A 16,857-nucleotide genomic window follows, 5' to 3' on the forward strand; every position below is an offset into this window, starting at 1 on the left:
GGGGGGTCTGCCTGTGGGACCCTGCGCTGCTCTGTGTGTGTCTGTGCAGGGCCCACCGGGGGGGGGGTCTGCCTGTGGGACCCTGCACTGCTCTGTGTGTGTCTGTGCAGGGCCCGGGGGGGGGGGGGCCTGTGGGACCCTGCACTGCTCTGTGTGTGTCTGTGCAGGGCCCGGGGGGGGGGGTCTGCCTGTGGGACCCTGCGCTGCTCTGTGTGTGTCTGTGCAGGGCCGGGGGGGGGGGTCTGCCTGTGGGACCCTGCGCTGCTCTGTGTGTGTCTGTGCAGGGCCCGGGGGGGGGGGGGGGGTCTGCCTGTGGGACCCTGCGCTGCTCTGTGTGTGTCTGTGCAGGGCCCGGGGGGGGGGGTCTGCCTGTGGGACCCTGCACTGCTCTGTGTGTGTCTGTGCAGGGCCGGGGGGGGGGTCTGCCTGTGGGACCCTGCACTGCTCTGTGTGTGTCTGTGCAGGGCCGGGGGGGGGGGGGGGTCTGCCTGTGGGACCCTGCACTGCTCTGTGTGTGTCTGTGCAGGGCCCGGGGGGGGGGGGGTCTGCCTGTGGGACCCTGCGCTGCTCTGTGTGTGTCTGTGCAGGGCCCGGGGGGGGGGTCTGCCTGTGGGACCCTGCGCTGCTCTGTGTGTGTCTGTGCAGGGCCCGGGGGGGGGTCTGCCTGTGGGACCCTGCGCTGCTCTGTGTGTGTCTGTGCAGGGCCCGGGGGGGGGGGGGTCTGCCTGTGGGACCCTGCGCTGCTCTGTGTGTGTCTGTGCAGGGCCGGGGGGGGGGGGGGGGTCTGCCTGTGGGACCCTGCGCTGCTCTGTGTGTGTCTGTGCAGGGCCCGGGGGGGGGGGGTCTGCCTGTGGGACCCTGCGCTGCTCTGTGTGTGTCTGTGCAGGGCCCGGGGGGGGGGGGGTCTGCCTGTGGGACCCTGCGCTGCTCTGTGTGTGTCTGTGCAGGGCCCGGGGGGGGGGGGTCTGCCTGTGGGACCCTGCACTGCTCTGTGTGTGTCTGTGCAGGGCCCGGGGGGGGGGGTCTGCCTGTGGGACCCTGCGCTGCTCTGTGTGTGTCTGTGCAGGGCCCGGGGGGGGGGGTCTGCCTGTGGGACCCTGCGCTGCTCTGTGTGTGTCTGTGCAGGGCCCGGGGGGGGGTCTGCCTGTGGGACCCTGCGCTGCTCTGTGTGTGTCTGTGCAGGGCCCGGGGGGGGGGGTCTGCCTGTGGGACCCTGCGCTGCTCTGTGTGTGTCTGTGCAGGGCCCGGGGGGGGGGGGTGTCTGCCTGTGGGACCCTGCACTGCTCTGTGTGTGTCTGTGCAGGGCCCGGGGGGGGGGGGGGGTCTGCCTGTGGGACCCTGCGCTGCTCTGTGTGTGTCTGTGCAGGGCCCGGGGGGGGGGGCTGCCTGTGGGACCCTGCACTGCTCTGTGTGTGTCTGTGCAGGGCCCGGGGGGGGGGGGGGTCTGCCTGTGGGACCCTGCGCTGCTCTGTGTGTGTCTGTGCAGGGCCCGGGGGGGGGGGGTGTCTGCCTGTGGGACCCTGCACTGCTCTGTGTGTGTCTGTGCAGGGCCCGGGGGGGGGGGGGGTCTGCCTGTGGGACCCTGCGCTGCTCTGTGTGTGTCTGTGCAGGGCCCGGGGGGGGGGGGCTGCCTGTGGGACCCTGCGCTGCTCTGTGTGTGTCTGTGCAGGGCCCGGGGGGGGGGGTCTGCCTGTGGGACCCTGCGCTGCTCTGTGTGTGTCTGTGCAGGGCCCGGGGGGGGGGGTCTGCCTGTGGGACCCTGCGCTGCTCTGTGTGTGTCTGTGCAGGGCCCGGGGGGGGGGGTGTCTGCCTGTGGGACCCTGCACTGCTCTGTGTGTGTCTGTGCAGGGCCCGGGGGGGGGGGGGGGGGGTCTGCCTGTGGGACCCTGCGCTGCTCTGTGTGTGTCTGTGCAGGGCCCGGGGGGGGGGGCTGCCTGTGGGACCCTGCACTGCTCTGTGTGTGTCTGTGCAGGGCCCGGGGGGGGGGGGGGTCTGCCTGTGGGACCCTGCGCTGCTCTGTGTGTGTCTGTGCAGGGCCCGGGGGGGGGGTCTGCCTGTGGGACCCTGCACTGCTCTGTGTGTGTCTGTGCAGGGCCCGGGGGGGGGGGGGGTCTGCCTGTGGGACCCTGCGCTGCTCTGTGTGTGTCTGTGCAGGGCCCGGGGGGGGGGGTCTGCCTGTGGGACCCTGCGCTGCTCTGTGTGTGTCTGTGCAGGGCCCGGGGGGGGGGTCTGCCTGTGGGACCCTGCACTGCTCTGTGTGTGTCTGTGCAGGGCCCGGGGGGGGGGGTCTGCCTGTAGGACCCTGCACTGCTCTGTGTGTGTCTGTGCAGGGCCCGGGGGGGGGGGGGGTCTGCCTGTGGGACCCTGCGCTGCTCTGTGTGTGTCTGTGCAGGGCCCGGGGGGGGGGGGCTGCCTGTGGGACCCTGCGCTGCTCTGTGTGTGTCTGTGCAGGGCCCGGGGGGGGGGTCTGCCTGTGGGACCCTGCGCTGCTCTGTGTGTGTCTGTGCAGGGCCCGGGGGGGGGGGGGGTCTGCCTGTGGGACCCTGCGCTGCTCTGTGTGTGTCTGTGCAGGGCCCGGGGGGGGGGGGGTCTGCCTGTGGGACCCTGCGCTGCTCTGTGTGTGTCTGTGCAGGGCCCGGGGGGGGGGGGGTCTGCCTGTGGGACCCTGCGCTGCTCTGTGTGTGTCTGTGCAGGGCCCGGGGGGGGGGGGTGTCTGCCTGTGGGACCCTGCACTGCTCTGTGTGTGTCTGTGCAGGGCCGGGGGGGGGGGGGGGTCTGCCTGTGGGACCCTGCGCTGCTCTGTGTGTGTCTGTGCAGGGCCCGGGGGGGGGGGGCTGCCTGTGGGACCCTGCACTGCTCTGTGTGTGTCTGTGCAGGGCCCGGGGGGGGGGGGGCTGCCTGTGGGACCCTGCACTGCTCTGTGTGTGTCTGTGCAGGGCCCGGGGGGGGGGGGGTCTGCCTGTGGGACCCTGCACTGCTCTGTGTGTGTCTGTGCAGGGCCCGGGGGGGGGGGGGTCTGCCTGTGGGACCCTGCGCTGCTCTGTGTGTGTCTGTGCAGGGCCCGGGGGGGGGGGGTCTGCCTGTGGGACCCTGCACTGCTCTGTGTGTGTCTGTGCAGGGCCCGGGGGGGGGGGGGTCTGCCTGTGGGACCCTGCACTGCTCTGTGTGTGTCTGTGCAGGGCCCGGGGGGGGGGGGTCTGCCTGTGGGACCCTGCACTGCTCTGTGTGTGTCTGTGCAGGGCCCGGGGGGGGGGGGGTCTGCCTGTGGGACCCTGCGCTGCTCTGTGTGTGTCTGTGCAGGGCCCGGGGGGGGGGGGTCTGCCTGTGGGACCCTGCACTGCTCTGTGTGTGTCTGTGCAGGGCCGGGGGGGGGGGGGTCTGCCCTGTGGGGCCGGGGGGGGGTCTGCCTGTGGGACCCTGCACTGCTCTGTGTGTGTCTGTGCAGGGCCGGGGGGGGGGGGGGGTCTGCCTGTGGGACCCTGCACTGCTCTGTGTGTGTCTGTGCAGGGCCGGGGGGGGGGGGTCTGCCTGTGGGACCCTGCGCTGCTCTGTGTGTGTCTGTGCAGGGCCGGGGGGGGGGGGGTCTGCCTGTGGGACCCTGCACTGCTCTGTGTGTGTCTGTGCAGGGCCCGGGGGGGGGGGTCTGCCTGTGGGACCCTGCGCTGCTCTGTGTGTGTCTGTGTCTGTGCAGGGCCCCGGGGGGGGGTCTGCCTGTGGGACCCTGCACTGCTCTGTGTGTGTCTGTGCAGGGCCCGGGGGGGGGGTCTGCCTGTGGGACCCTGCGCTGCTCTGTGTGTGTCTGTGCAGGGCCCGGGGGGGTCTGCCTGTGGGACCCTGCGCTGCTCTGTGTGTGTCTGTGCAGGGCCCGGGGGGGGGGGGTCTGCCTGTGGGACCCTGCACTGCTCTGTGTGTGTCTGTGCAGGGCCCGGGGGGGGGGGGGTCTGCCTGTGGGACCCTGCGCTGCTCTGTGTGTGTCTGTGCAGGGCCCGGGGGGGGGGGTCTGCCTGTGGGACCCTGCACTGCTCTGTGTGTGTCTGTGCAGGGCCCGGGGGGGGGGGTCTGCCTGTGGGACCCTGCGCTGCTCTGTGTGTGTCTGTGCAGGGCCCGGGGGGGGGGGTCTGCCTGTGGGACCCTGCACTGCTCTGTGTGTGTCTGTGCAGGGCCCGGGGGGGGGGTCTGCCTGTGGGACCCTGCGCTGCTCTGTGTGTGTCTGTGCAGGGCCCGGGGGGGGGGGTCTGCCTGTGGGACCCTGCGCTGCTCTGTGTGTGTCTGTGCAGGGCCCGGGGGGGTCTGCCTGTGGGACCCTGCGCTGCTCTGTGTGTGTCTGTGCAGGGCCCGGGGGGGGGGGGGGGGGGTCTGCCTGTGGGACCCTGCGCTGCTCTGTGTGTGTGTGTCTGTGCAGGGCCCGGGGGGGGGGGGGGGCCTGTGTGTGCTCTGCCTGTGGGACCCTGCACTGCTCTGTGTGTGTCTGTGCAGGGCCCGGGGGGGGGGTCTGCCTGTGGGACCCTGCACTGCTCTGTGTGTGTCTGTGCAGGGCCCGGGGGGGGGGGGTCTGCGCTGCTCTGTGTGTGTCTGTGCAGGGCCCGGGGGGGCTGCCTGTGGGACCCTGCACTGCTCTGTGTGTGTCTGTGCAGGGCCCGGGGGGGGGGGTCTGCCTGTGGGACCCTGCGCTGCTCTGTGTGTGTCTGTGCAGGGCCCGGGGGGGGGGGGGTCTGCCTGTGGGACCCTGCACTGCTCTGTGTGTGTCTGTGCAGGGCCCGGGGGGGGGGGGTCTGCCTGTGGGACCCTGCGCTGCTCTGTGTGTGTCTGTGCAGGGCCCGGGGGGGGGGTCTGCCTGTGGGACCCTGCGCTGCTCTGTGTGTGTCTGTGCAGGGCCCGGGGGTCTGCCTGTGGGACCCTGCACTGCTCTGTGTGTGTCTGTGCAGGGCCCGGGGGGGGGGGGGTCTGCCTGTGGGACCCTGCACTGCTCTGTGTGTGTCTGTGCAGGGCCCGGGGGGGGGGGGGGGGGGTCTGCCTGTGGGACCCTGCGCTGCTCTGTGTGTGTCTGTGCAGGGCCCGGGGGGGGGGGGTCTGCCTGTGGGACCCTGCGCTGCTCTGTGTGTGTCTGTGCAGGGCCCGGGGGGGGGGTCTGCCTGTGGGACCCTGCGCTGCTCTGTGTGTGTCTGTGCAGGGCCCGGGGGGGGGCTGCCTGTGGGACCCTGCGCTGCTCTGTGTGTGTCTGTGCAGGGCCCGGGGGGGGGTCTGCCCTGTGGGACCCTGCGCTGCTCTGTGTGTGTCTGTGCAGGGCCCGGGGGGGTCTGCCTGTGGGACCCTGCGCTGCTCTGTGTGTGTCTGTGCAGGGCCCGGGGGGGGGCCCGCCTGTGGGACCCTGCGCTGCTCTGTGTGTGTCTGTGCAGGGCCCGGGGGGGGGGGGTCTGCCTGTGGGACCCTGCGCTGCTCTGTGTGTGTCTGTGCAGGGCCCGGGGGGGGGGGTCTGCCTGTGGGACCCTGCGCTGCTCTGTGTGTGTCTGTGCAGGGCCCGGGGGGGGGGGTCTGCCTGTGGGACCCTGCGCTGCTCTGTGTGTGTCTGTGCAGGGCCCGGGGGGGGGGGGGGGGGGGGGGGAGGGCCCTGCACTGCTCTGTGTGTGTCTGTGCAGGGCCCGGGGGGGGGGGTCTGCCTGTGGGACCCTGCACTGCTCTGTGTGTGTCTGTGCAGGGCCCGGGGGGGGGGTCTGCCTGTGGGACCCTGCACTGCTCTGTGTGTGTCTGTGCAGGGCCCGGGGGGGGGGGTCTGCCTGTGGGACCCTGCGCTGCTCTGTGTGTGTCTGTGCAGGGCCCGGGGGGGGTCTGCCTGGGACCTGGGACCCTGCACTGCTCTGTGTGTGTCTGTGCAGGGCCCGGGGGGGGGTCTGCCTGTGGGACCCTGCGCTGCTCTGTGTGTGTCTGTGCAGGGCCCGGGGGGGGGGTCTGCCTGTGGGACCCTGCGCTGCTCTGTGTGTGTCTGTGCAGGGCCCGGGGGGGGGTCTGCCTGTGGGACCCTGCGCTGCTCTGTGTGTGTCTGTGTGGCCCACTGTGGGGGGTCTGCCTGTGGGACCCTGCGCTGCTCTGTGTGTGTCTGTGCAGGGCCCGGGGGGGGGGTCTGCCTGTGGGACCCTGCGCTGCTCTGTGTGTGTCTGTGCAGGGCCCGGGGGGGGGGGGTCTGCCTGTGGGACCCTGCGCTGCTCTGTGTGTGTCTGTGCAGGGCCCGGGGGGGGTCTGCCTGTGGGACCCTGCGCTGCTCTGTGTGTGTCTGTGCAGGGCCCGGGGGGGGGTCTGCCTGTGGGACCCTGCGCTGCTCTGTGTGTGTCTGTGCAGGGCCCGGGGGGGGGCTGCCTGTGGGACCCTGCGCTGCTCTGTGTGTGTCTGTGCAGGGCCCGGGGGGGGGGCTGCCTGTGGGACCCTGCACTGCTCTGTGTGTGTCTGTGCAGGGCCCGGGGGGGGGGGCTGCCTGTGGGACCCTGCACTGCTCTGTGTGTGTCTGTGCAGGGCCCGGGGGGGGGTCTGCCTGTGGGACCCTGCGCTGCTCTGTGTGTGTCTGTGCAGGGCCCGGGGGGTCTGCCTGTGGGACCCTGCGCTGCTCTGTGTGTGTCTGTGCAGGGCCCGGGGGGGGGTCTGCCTGTGGGACCCTGCACTGCTCTGTGTGTGTCTGTGCAGGGCCCGGGGGGGGGGTCTGCCTGTGGGACCCTGCACTGCTCTGTGTGTGTCTGTGCAGGGCCCGGGGGGGGGGTCTGCCTGTGGGACCCTGCACTGCTCTGTGTGTGTCTGTGCAGGGCCCGGGGGGGGGTCTGCTGTGGGACCCTGCGCTGCTCTGTGTGTGTCTGTGCAGGGCCCGGGGGGGGGGGGGCTGCCTGTATCCCTGCGCTGCTCTGTGTGTGTCTGTGCAGGCCCCGGGGGGGGGGGTCTGCCTGTGGGACCCTGCACTGCTCTGTGTGTGTCTGTGCAGGGGGGGGGGGGGGGTCTGCCTGTGGGACCCTGCGCTGCTCTGTGTGTGTCTGTGCAGGGCCCGGGGGGGGCTGCCTGTGGGACCCTGCACTGCTCTGTGTGTGTCTGTGCAGGGCCCGGGGGGGGGGCTGCCTGTGGGACCCTGCACTGCTCTGTGTGTGTCTGTGCAGGGCCCGGGGGGGGGGGTCTGCCTGTGGGACCCTGCACTGCTCTGTGTGTGTCTGTGCAGGGCCCGGGGGGGGGGGTCTGCCTGTGGGACCCTGCGCTGCTCTGTGTGTGTCTGTGCAGGGCCCGGGGGGGGGGTCTGCCTGTGGGACCCTGCGCTGCTCTGTGTGTGTCTGTGCAGGGCCCGGGGGGGGGTCTGCCTGTGGGACCCTGCACTGCTCTGTGTGTGTCTGTGCAGGGCCCGGGGGGGGGGTCTGCCTGTGGGACCCTGCGCTGCTCTGTGTGTGTCTGTGCCGGCCCGGGGGGGGGGTCTGCCTGTGGGACCCTGCGCTGCTCTGTGTGTGTCTGTGCAGGGCCCGGGGGGGGGGTCTGCCTGTGGGACCCTGCGCTGCTCTGTGTGTGTCTGTGCCGGGCCCGGGGGGGGGTCTGCCTGTGGGACCCTGCGCTGCTCTGTGTGTGTCTGTGCAGGGCCCGGGGGGGGGGGGGGCTGCCTGTGGGACCCTGCACTGCTCTGTGTGTGTCTGTGCAGGGCCCGGGGGAGGGGGCGGGGGGCGGCTGAGCCAAGACCCGCAGCCAAGGGCCCAGCCGCCTCCCTCTGGCCAGGGGACGGGGTTTGAAGTGAGGAAGGGGGCTCCTGTGTGACAGGGCAGGCTGGGTGCGGCAGCGTGAAGGGAGCAGACTAAGCCCAGGGCAGGGGGGCTCAGGGGTCTGTGCCCCCCCCAAGAGGACTCAGGCTCTGCCGGGGCTCCCGTGTCAGCGCCCAGCCCCCGCTGCGCCGTGTCTGAGAACCAAGAAACCACCGGGGGGGGGGGGGGGGGGCTCCCCGAGGCGCCATCACACCCACCGGGGGGGGGCTCCCCGAGGTGCCGTCACACCCACGGGGGGGGTGCTCCCCGAGGCGCCGTCACACCCCCCGGGGGGGCTCCCCGAGGCGCCGTCACACCCACCGGGGGGGCTCCCCGAGGCGCCGTCACACCCACCAGGGGGGTCCCCGAGGCGCCATCACACCCACCGGGGGGGGCTCCCCGAGGTGCCGTCACACCCACGGGGGGGGTGCTCCCCGAGGCGCCGTCACACCCACCGGGGGGGCTCCCTGAGGCGCCGTCACACCCCCGGGGGGGCTCCCCGAGGCGCCGTCACACCCACCGGGGGGGGCTCCCCGAGGCGCCGTCACACCCACCGGGGGGCTCCCCGAGGCGCCGTCACACCCACCGGGGGGGGCTCCCCGAGGCGCCGACACACCCACCGGGGGGGGCTCCCCGAGGCGCCGTCACACCCACCGGGGGGGGCGGGGTAACAGCTGCCCTGTTCCAGCCCAGAGGTGGCTGCATCGGGGGAGTCAGGCCAGCTAGGAAGGCTTCTGCTAGGGCAGCGTGGCCTGGCACTTAGGCACAAGGGTCAGTTCCCGTCCCTGGCCCGGCTGCCCGGAGCCAAGCGTCCCTGGGCCGGTCTCCACTCAGCAGCCGTGGGCTAACAGCCCTGCCCTGGCTCCGGGGAGCTGCCTGGATCCCGGGCAAGGGGGCCACAGCGAGGTGGGGGCCCCGAGCCAAAGCAAGCGGCCCAGGCATTGCCATGAAGGGGCCAAAAGGCCCCCCCAGGCTGGGCCTCAGCCCCACGTAGTGTGAGCCTGCCCACCCCTCCTGACACACCCTTGTGCGCACACACGCACGTGCATACCCAGCGTGCCCGTGCACACCGACATGTCCATGCAGACACACACGTGCATAGAGGCGCCCGTGCACACTGACACGTGCATGTGAACACGCCGATACACCCAGACACACGTCTGTGCACGCACACCATGCACAAGTGTGCGTGCAGACCCCGAGGTGCGCGCTCACACACACGTGCAGCCGTTGGGGGAGGAAACGAAAGTGAAAGGACTCTGCTCACAGGCGGGCGGGCGGGCGCGGGGGCATGACACACACAGCCCTGGGCCCAGCAGAGCTGAGCGGAGGGGGGGAGTCGGGCAGGGACCGAGGAGCCAGACGCCCCCAGCCCAGCCCAGCGGTGAAAGCAGCCGCCTGCAGCCTGCGCCGTGGTGCCAGGATCCCCCTCGCCCTGCACCCTGGCTGGAGGCCTCCGGCTCAAGGCTGCTCCAGGCCGTTCCGGGGGCGGGAGGCCTGGTGGCTCCCACCTGCCGCTCCCGCCCCTGCTCCGGTGCCCAGGCCGCGTGGGCAGGCGCTCGCAGGGGGCGTCCGTGGAGCAGCGTGGGCCCCGGGTCACCCAGCCCGGGGGGCGCCGGCGCGAGGTGGCAGGAGAACCTCCCCGGGCTGGGGCTGCGCCCCGTTGTAGGGCAGGGCCCCGGGCAGCCGGCCAGCGGGAGGGCCCCCGACGCCCCTTATCTCGCCCAGCAGACAGCTCCACACGCCCTGCCCGCGCTGCCCCGCGCCACTCGCTGCCAGGCCCTCTCCGGCAGCGGCACAACCCGCCCCCAGCGCCTCCATTGCGCACTGCAGAGGGGTCACCGCTGCCCCGCTGGGCGCCCGCACCCGCTCCGCCTTCGCCTGCTCCAGCCCACCCAGCCACACGTCGCCGGAGGTACAGCGCCTGGGCTCCCTCCCTGGCTCCGGAAGGGACGGGGGCCTAGTGGTTAGAGCAGGGGGGCTGGGAACCAGGGCTCCAGTTCTCTCCCCAGCTCTGGTAGGGAGTGGGGCTACGAGTGTGGGCAGGATTGGGAGCCAGGGCACCTGGCCTCATACTCTGGCTATGGAAGGGAGAGGGGCCTAGTGGTTAGAGCAGGGGTGGGGGCTGGGCTGAGCTCTAACAGGTGCAGATCAGCAGGAAATGTCCCATAGGGGGCAGGGCTCCCTCACTTCCTCCTGCAGTGGGTCTGGGAGAAGGGACTGGGCTCGGCTGGAGACCAGATACCGCGCCAGATGGGCTCAGGGCTGAGCCGGTCTCTGCGTTCCCAGGCCCAGCCACGCACTCCGTGCCTCCCCAGGGCCTGGCGGGTGCCGGGCTGGGCTGCCAGGGGCTCCGGGAAGGAAGCCTGAGCCCTGCTCTCTCCGTCCCCTCCTCAGCCATGAGTCCCCGGCGGATCCAGTGTCACTCGCCCAGGGGCTGCCTGGCGCTGCTGCTTCTCCTGGCGCTGCCCGGTGAGTGCCCCGCACAGCGGCCTGCGCCCGGGAACTGCCGGCGGGATGGGCCACAGGGAGTTATTGGTAATGCAGGTGCCTTCTTACAGCATCCCTGGGCGGGCAGTGGGGCCTAGTGGTTACAGCAGGTGGGGCTGGGTGCCAGGACTCCGGGGCTTCTCTCCGGCCCTGGGAGGGCAGTGAGGCCTAGTGGTTACAGCGGGGGGCTGGGCGCCAGGACTCCAGGGGTCTCTCTCCGGCCCTGGGAGGGCAGTGGGGCCTAGTGGTTACAGCAGGGGGGCTGGGAGCCAGGACTCTGGGGGTCTCTCTCTGGCCCTGGGAGGGCAGGGGGGTTTGAAGGCCTCCGTGCTGGGTTCCACTGAGCGGGAGGCCCCAGCGTGACGGGCGGCTTGGCCGTTTCAGGGGCTGCGCAGGGCTCGTCCCAGGTGCACGTGTCGCCGGAAGCCCCCGTGGTGGAGCACGGAGGGTCCCTCTGGATTAACTGCAGCCACACGTGTAACGACTCTTCTGCCCCGGGGATCCTGGAGACCTCGCTCACAAAAAGCATCGAAGAGCGTGGGCCCGGCTGGAAGGCCTTTTACCTCACCAACATCACGCAGTGGGCGTCGACCCTTCAGTGCCACGTCGCCTGCCCTGGTGAAAACGTGACCATCGCATCTACAAACCTCTCCGTTTACCGTACGTGCCGCGGGCTCCCAGCTGCAGGGCCGGGCGGCTCGGGGCCCCGGAGGGTTTCTGGGCAGCGCAGGATTTGGGACACGGACACCTCGCTGCACAGCTGAGATGGGGCCCCGGCGTGGGCCCAGGCTGGCTGGGAGGGGAGGGGGCAGGGGCCTGGCTGGTCTAGGAGCAGGGAACGGGGCTGAGTCCTCTGGCCACCGTTGGGCGGGACGAGTTGCTGGGTCTCAGTCCAGCTCCCGGAGGGAGCCGCCCACGTCCCAGCCCCCTTAGCGCTCCTGCTTGTGGGGAGCTGCCTGGGGCGCAGCCTGTCCCTTCCGGCAGCCCCCCACTAACCAGCCTTCGGGTCCTTGCTTCCCTGGCTCCAGGGGCGCCGGAGCGGGTGGTGCTGGAGCCGCTGCCCGCGATGGAGCTGGGCCGGGCCTATAACCTGACGTGCCGGGTTCTGAACGTGGCTCCCGTCCGACACCTCAGCGTGACCCTGCTCCGGGGGGGCGGGCCCTGCACACGGAGACCTTCCGGACCCGCCCCGGGAACGAGCCCGACAGCGTCACCGTGACCCACGAGATCAGCCCTGGGCGCTGGGACCACGGGCAGCAGGTCACCTGCCAGGCGAGCCTGGACCTGGCGCCGCGCGGGCCCCGGCTGCAGAGCAACTCCTCGGCGGCGGAGCTGCGGGAGGCCGGTGAGTGCCCGGCACTGGCAGCACATTTAAAGGGTTGTGGGGGGGGGGTGTCACTGGCTCAGCTCCCTCCCCAAGGAGCCCTGAGCAGGCAGGGCCTGGTGGGGGGTGGCCCAGCTGCGTGGCCCAGGCTAGTGGCTAGCGGCTGCCCAGGGAGGGGGAACCGTTCCAGCCGGGTTCTGTTGGGTGAACATGGGAAACGGGCCTTGGCTGAGCCTGCCCGACACCCGGCACAGGAGGTTGGATTTCCAACGGCTTTGGGGCCCCTAAAGATCCAGGACTCAGACAGGCTCCTAACTCCCCTTGGCTCTGGGCAGGGCAGGCAGGCCCTGTTCTGCGGTGCTCCAGCTCAGTGCTTAGCTGCAGCTTCAGGCACCTCAATCCCTTGAGCCCAGCCCTGCCGCCCTGGGGGGAGGGGCACTCAGCCCCGGCGGGGCCAAACCCCGCGCTCCTGGGCCCTGGCAGCCGAGCGGGCTGGATCCTGGGGGCTCCCGCGGGGGCCCGCTCAGAACCCAGGGCCAGGCTTCCCTCGGGTTGGTCGCAGCGGCGTCCGCGGCCCCGCCAGGTAACCTGCCCCCTCCCGCCTGCCGTTGCAGAGAGCCCCCTGGCCAGACTCATCGCGCTGGCGGCCGTGGCCATCTTGGCGGGCGAGCTGCTGGCCGTGCTGGCCTGCGGGCTGGCTCAGCGGGGCAGGAGCCGGAGAGGAGCCGCGCCGCGCCGGGAGGGCCTCGAGATGGCCCCGGCCGAGGGAGAGCCTGGTCCCGAGGACGCGGCGCCGTAGAGCGGCTGGCGGCGGGCGCAGCGCAAGATGCTGGGGACGGGGCCCGGGCTAAGCCGGGCAGGTTGTGGGGCTTCTTGTTCATGGGCCCGGTGCTCCCGGGGCCCGATGCTCCTACCCCTCCGCACCGGGGTTTGTGCTGAGTCTTTGCTGAGAAGCTGGAGCACGAGCGCAGTGGAAATACAGTGCCTGGCGTGTGCTCCAGAAGCTCCTTGTAGCGTCTCAGGGAAGAGCCAGGCTGTCCGGGCGAGGCCCGACAGCGGGCGGGAGGGATGGGGGGGGGGCGTCCTGAGGCCAGGGAGGTGCCCTGTGCTGAAAACCCACCCGCCTCGGGCCTGGTTCTGAGCCGCTGCACACGCCCAGGCGGCTCCTCTCACGGCCTCGAAGGGCAGCCCATGGGAGTTAGGAACCCAGCGCCCTGGGAGGAGGGGGTTTGCACCTGGCTCTTTGGGAGAGGGTGGCTCTCGGCAGTGGCGTGGGTCCAGGTGAATTTCCCATGACAAGGGGGCGGCTCTGACTGCCCCACTGTCCGAGGGGAAGACTCTGCCCCTCGCCAGGCTGCGTGGCAAGGACCGTCCCAGGGTGCCACCCACCCCTCACGGGCACTGTGGGGGGCTGGCAACACAGCACCGGGCGAGACACATCCCCTTCCCCGGGGACAGCTGTGGGCAGGGCCCGCTGGGGGGCACTGGAGGGAATGGGGCTCGTTCCCTGCTGGCGGCACAGCCAGGGATCATGCAGGAGGCAGCGTGGCCTAGTAGGCGCAGTGCTGGGACTCAGAGGAGTCACACCCTAGTCCTGGCTCAGCCCCATGCCCCAGGCCTGCTGGGGAAACTGAGGCAAGGCGCATCCCCCCCCTCCGTCCCACCCATGAGCTGCTTAGCCAGGCTGCTCTTGGGGGAGGGGACTCTGCACGGAGGGCCCTGGCATTGCATGGAGCCGGGCTGGCAGCACGTCCTGTGTCCCTTGGCTCCCCGCCCCCCAGAGCCCTTCAGGAAACTTCCTGCCACCTTCATTGCCTGGAACCCTGGGCCCAGGAGCCAGGCAGAGCCCAGCCCCTCCCTGGCTGCGGAGCCGCTCGGGGCCGAGGCTCTGGGCACGAGCGACGTCTCCGAACAGCAGCAGGAAGCCGGAAATCCAGGCCCCTTCGCCAGGCTGCCCCCGGGCCCAGCGGGAGAGGCAGCAGCGTCCGGCCGTGGCCGCTCGGGCCTGGTACCCAGGGGACCCCTGTGACGCGCGTCGGGGACCCCCGGCCCTGCACCCCGGCCAGCCAGAGGGGCCGCGCCGGCCAGTGGAACGGGGGGGTTATGGCCTCCCAGGGCACAGCCCAGCCCGGGCTCCATGTGGACGTGGGGGACGGGCCGGCAGCCTCGGGCCCCTTGGGGCGGGTCCACGGGCCCCTGACCCCCCGGTGCTCAGCCCAGTCTCTTCTCTTCAGCCTGCCCCCCTCCCAGACACTCACCACGCAGCCCCCCCAGCAGCCCCCCCTCCCTCGGCCAGGTGAGAACCTGCTGGGCCATGGACTAGGTGACATGACACCCGCAGGGCGACCCCCCGCCGGGCCGTGCTACAGACACCGGCCAGCAGGGGTCACCACAGCCCCTACGGCCCCCAGCGTGGGCCAGGCCACTGGAGCAGACACCCCCCCGCGTCACAACGCCCCCGTCGGTTTCCGAGTTGTACAGCAGCGCAGCAGGGAGCCCGGGGCCAGCGCAGGCAGCAGCCCCAGGGGCAGGGGCAGGGGCAGGGGATGGACAGACAGGTGGAGGGAGGGATGGACGGTCTGGGGGGAGACGCATGGACGGGGGGTAGGTAGGAGGCTGGACGGGCAGAGAAGGGTGTGGCGGGATGGAGAACCAGGGGGAGGCACATGGGATGGACGGGCAAAGGAGGGGGCAGGGAGGTAGCTGGATAGATGGATCTGTAGGGGGATCAAGAGACAGGGCATAGGGGGAGATGGGGAGTGAGGGTGCAGGGAGAAGGGAGCACAGGGGGATGGGGAGACGGGGCGCAGGGAGAAGGGGAGACGGGGGATGGGGAGACAGGGGCGCAGGGGGAAGGGGAGACAGGGGGATGGGGAGACAGGGGCGCAGGGGGAAGGGGAGACGGGGGGATGGGGAGACAGGGGCGCAGGGGGAAGGGGAGACGGGGGATGGGGAGACAGGGGCGCAGGGGGAAGGGGAGACGGGGGGATGGGGAGACAGGGGCGCAGGGAGAAGGGGGCGCAGGGGGAGACAGGGGCGCAGGGGGAAGGGGAGATGGGCGGGGGGATGGGGAGACAGGGGCACAGGGAGAAGGGGAGACGGGGGATGGGGAGACAGGGGCGCAGGGGGAAGGGGAGACGGGGGGATGGGGAGACAGGGGCGCAGGGGGAAGGGGGCGCAGGGGGAAGGGGAGACGGGGGCGCAGGGGAGCTAGGCTGGCTGTAGGACAGAGCTCATCTCCGAGTGCCGCCCCCCGGCCGCCCCCCCGCACTTGGCACCGCCCGGCTCGCCCGCAGAGTTGCCAGGTGGTTTGAAAAGGCCGGACAGAAACGCGCTGAGCCCCCCCCCCACAAGCGCCGGGGGCGGCAGGAGCCGGGGTTCGGGGGCGGCGCAGAGCGGTCGCGGCCCGCCCCTGAGACCGGCTCTGCCCCCCCGAACCCCCCGCTGCCCACGCGGTGCCGGAGCAGCCCCCGACCCGCCGGCGAGCTCCCCGGGGGCTCGTGCCCTGCGCCGGGCCGGGCTCCGCTGGGGCAGGGAGACCCCCCGGGGCCGGGCGAAGCGCCTTGGAGGGGCCGACTCCCCGGGGCCCGATCCCGGCCGCGCGGCGCTCCAGGCCGGCCCGGGGGCTCCGGGAGCGGAGGGAGGAGCCGCTGCCGGCGCACGGGGCGGGGGCCGCTTCCTACCCTGGTGGGCGGGCGCCCCGGCTGCTGCGCTGCGCCGCCGCCTCCGCCCGCGCTGCCCGGTCCCAGCGCCGCCGCAGCAGCCCCGGCCCCGGCCCCGGCCCCGGCCCCGGCATGCGGCTCCCGGCTCCCGGGCGCTGCCTGCCCCTGCTGCTGCTCCTGGCGCTCCCAGGTACGTGCCCCGGAGCGGGCCCGGCGGGGGCGGGGGCGGGGGCTGCGAGCGCGGGGCCCACGTGCGCCCCCCGATAAGCACGTGAGTCCCCCCCTCGAAAGGCTCCTGCCGATAGGATGTGCGAGAGGCGGTGCGGGCCAGTGGTTAGAGCGGGGGGGGGGGGTAGGAGGCAGTGTGGGCCAGTGGTTGGAGCGGGCGGGGGAATAGGTGGGGGTGGGAGGCAGTGTGGGCCAGCGGTGAGTGCGGGGGGGGGGGTAGGTGGGGTAGGAGGCAGTGTGGGCCAGTGGTTGGAGCGGGCGGGGGAATAGGTGGGGGTGGGAGGCAGTGTGGGCCAGCGGTGAGTGCGGGGGGGGGGTAGGTGGGGTAGGAGGCAGTGTGGGCCAGTGGTTGGAGCGGGCGGGGGAATAGGTGGGGGTGGGAGGCAGTGTGGGCCAGCGGTGAGTGCGGGGGGGGGGGTAGGTGGGGTAGGAGGCAGTGTGGGCCAGTGGTTGGAGCGGGGGAGGGGGATAGGCGGGGTGGGAGGCAGTGTGGGCCAGTGGTTGGAGCGGGCGGGGGAATAGGTGGGGGTGGGAGGCAGTGTGGGCCAGCGGTGAGTGCGGGGGGGGGGGTAGGTGGGGTAGGAGGCAGTGTGGGCCAGTGGTTGGAGCGGGGGAGGGGGATAGGCGGGGTGGGAGGCAGTGTGGGCCAGTGGTGACTGCAGGGGGGGTAGGTGGGGTGGGAGGCAGTGTGGGCCAGTGGTGAGTGCGGGGGAGGTAGGTGGGGTGGGAGGCAGTGTGGGCCAGTGGTGAGTGCAGGGGGGGTAGGTGGGGTGGGAGGCAGTGTGGGCTAGTGGTGAGTGCAGGGGGGGTAGGTGGGGTGGGAGGCAGTGTGGGCCAGTGGTGAGTGCGGGGGAGGTAGGTGGGGTGGGAGGCAGTGTGGGCCAGTGGTGAGTGCAGGGGGGGGTAGGTGGGGTGGGAGGCAGTGTGGGCTAGTGGTGAGTGCAGGGGGGGTAGGTGGGGTGGGAGGCAGTGTGGGCCAGTGGTGAGTGCGGGGGGGGTAGGTGGGGTGGGAGGCAGTGTGGGCTAGTGGTGAGTGCAGGGGGGGTAGGTGGGGTGGGAGGCAGTGTGGGCCAGTGGTGAGTGCGGGGGGGGGGTAGGTGGGGGTAGGAGGCAGTGTGGGCCAGTGGTGAGTGCGGGGGGGTAGGTGGGGTAGGAGGCAGTGTGGGCCAGTGGTGAGTGCGGGGGGGTAGGTGGGGGTGGGAGGCAGTGTGGGCCAGTGGTGAGTGCGGGGCGGGTAGGTGGGGGGAGGCAGTGTGGGCCAGTGGTGAGTGCAGGGGGGGTAGGTGGGGTGGGAGGCAGTGTGGGCCAGTGGTGAGTGCGGGGGGGGTAGGTGGGGTAGGAGGCAGTGTGGGCCAGTGGTGAGTGCAGGGGGGGGTAGGTGGGGTAGGAGGCAGCGTGGGCC

General features: G+C 72.3%; 1 protein-coding gene and 1 long non-coding RNA gene across 2 annotated transcripts; both read left to right on the plus strand.

Moving 5' to 3' along the window:
• The first annotated feature begins 9,525 nt into the window (after positions 1-9,525).
• Positions 9,526-10,691, plus strand: LOC149520904 (uncharacterized). The gene is made up of 3 exons (XR_016348156.1): positions 9,526-9,666; positions 10,149-10,223; positions 10,626-10,691. It is a non-coding gene; the product is annotated as an uncharacterized LOC149520904 (long non-coding RNA).
• A 315-nt stretch (positions 10,692-11,006) lies between these two features.
• On the plus strand, positions 11,007-14,094 carry LOC149520905 (intercellular adhesion molecule 4-like). The gene is given in 4 exon segments (XM_089774863.1): positions 11,007-11,019; positions 11,270-11,383; positions 11,386-11,586; positions 12,180-14,094. Coding segments are annotated over 4 exon segments (513 nt in total). The 3' UTR covers positions 12,365-14,094.
• Positions 14,095-16,857: the final 2,763 nt, after the last annotated feature.

The sequence above is a fragment of the Pelodiscus sinensis genome, chromosome 31, assembly GCF_052426305.1.
Source record: "Pelodiscus sinensis isolate ZL-2025 chromosome 31, ASM5242630v1, whole genome shotgun sequence".
Lineage (NCBI taxonomy): Eukaryota > Metazoa > Chordata > Testudines > Trionychidae > Pelodiscus > Pelodiscus sinensis.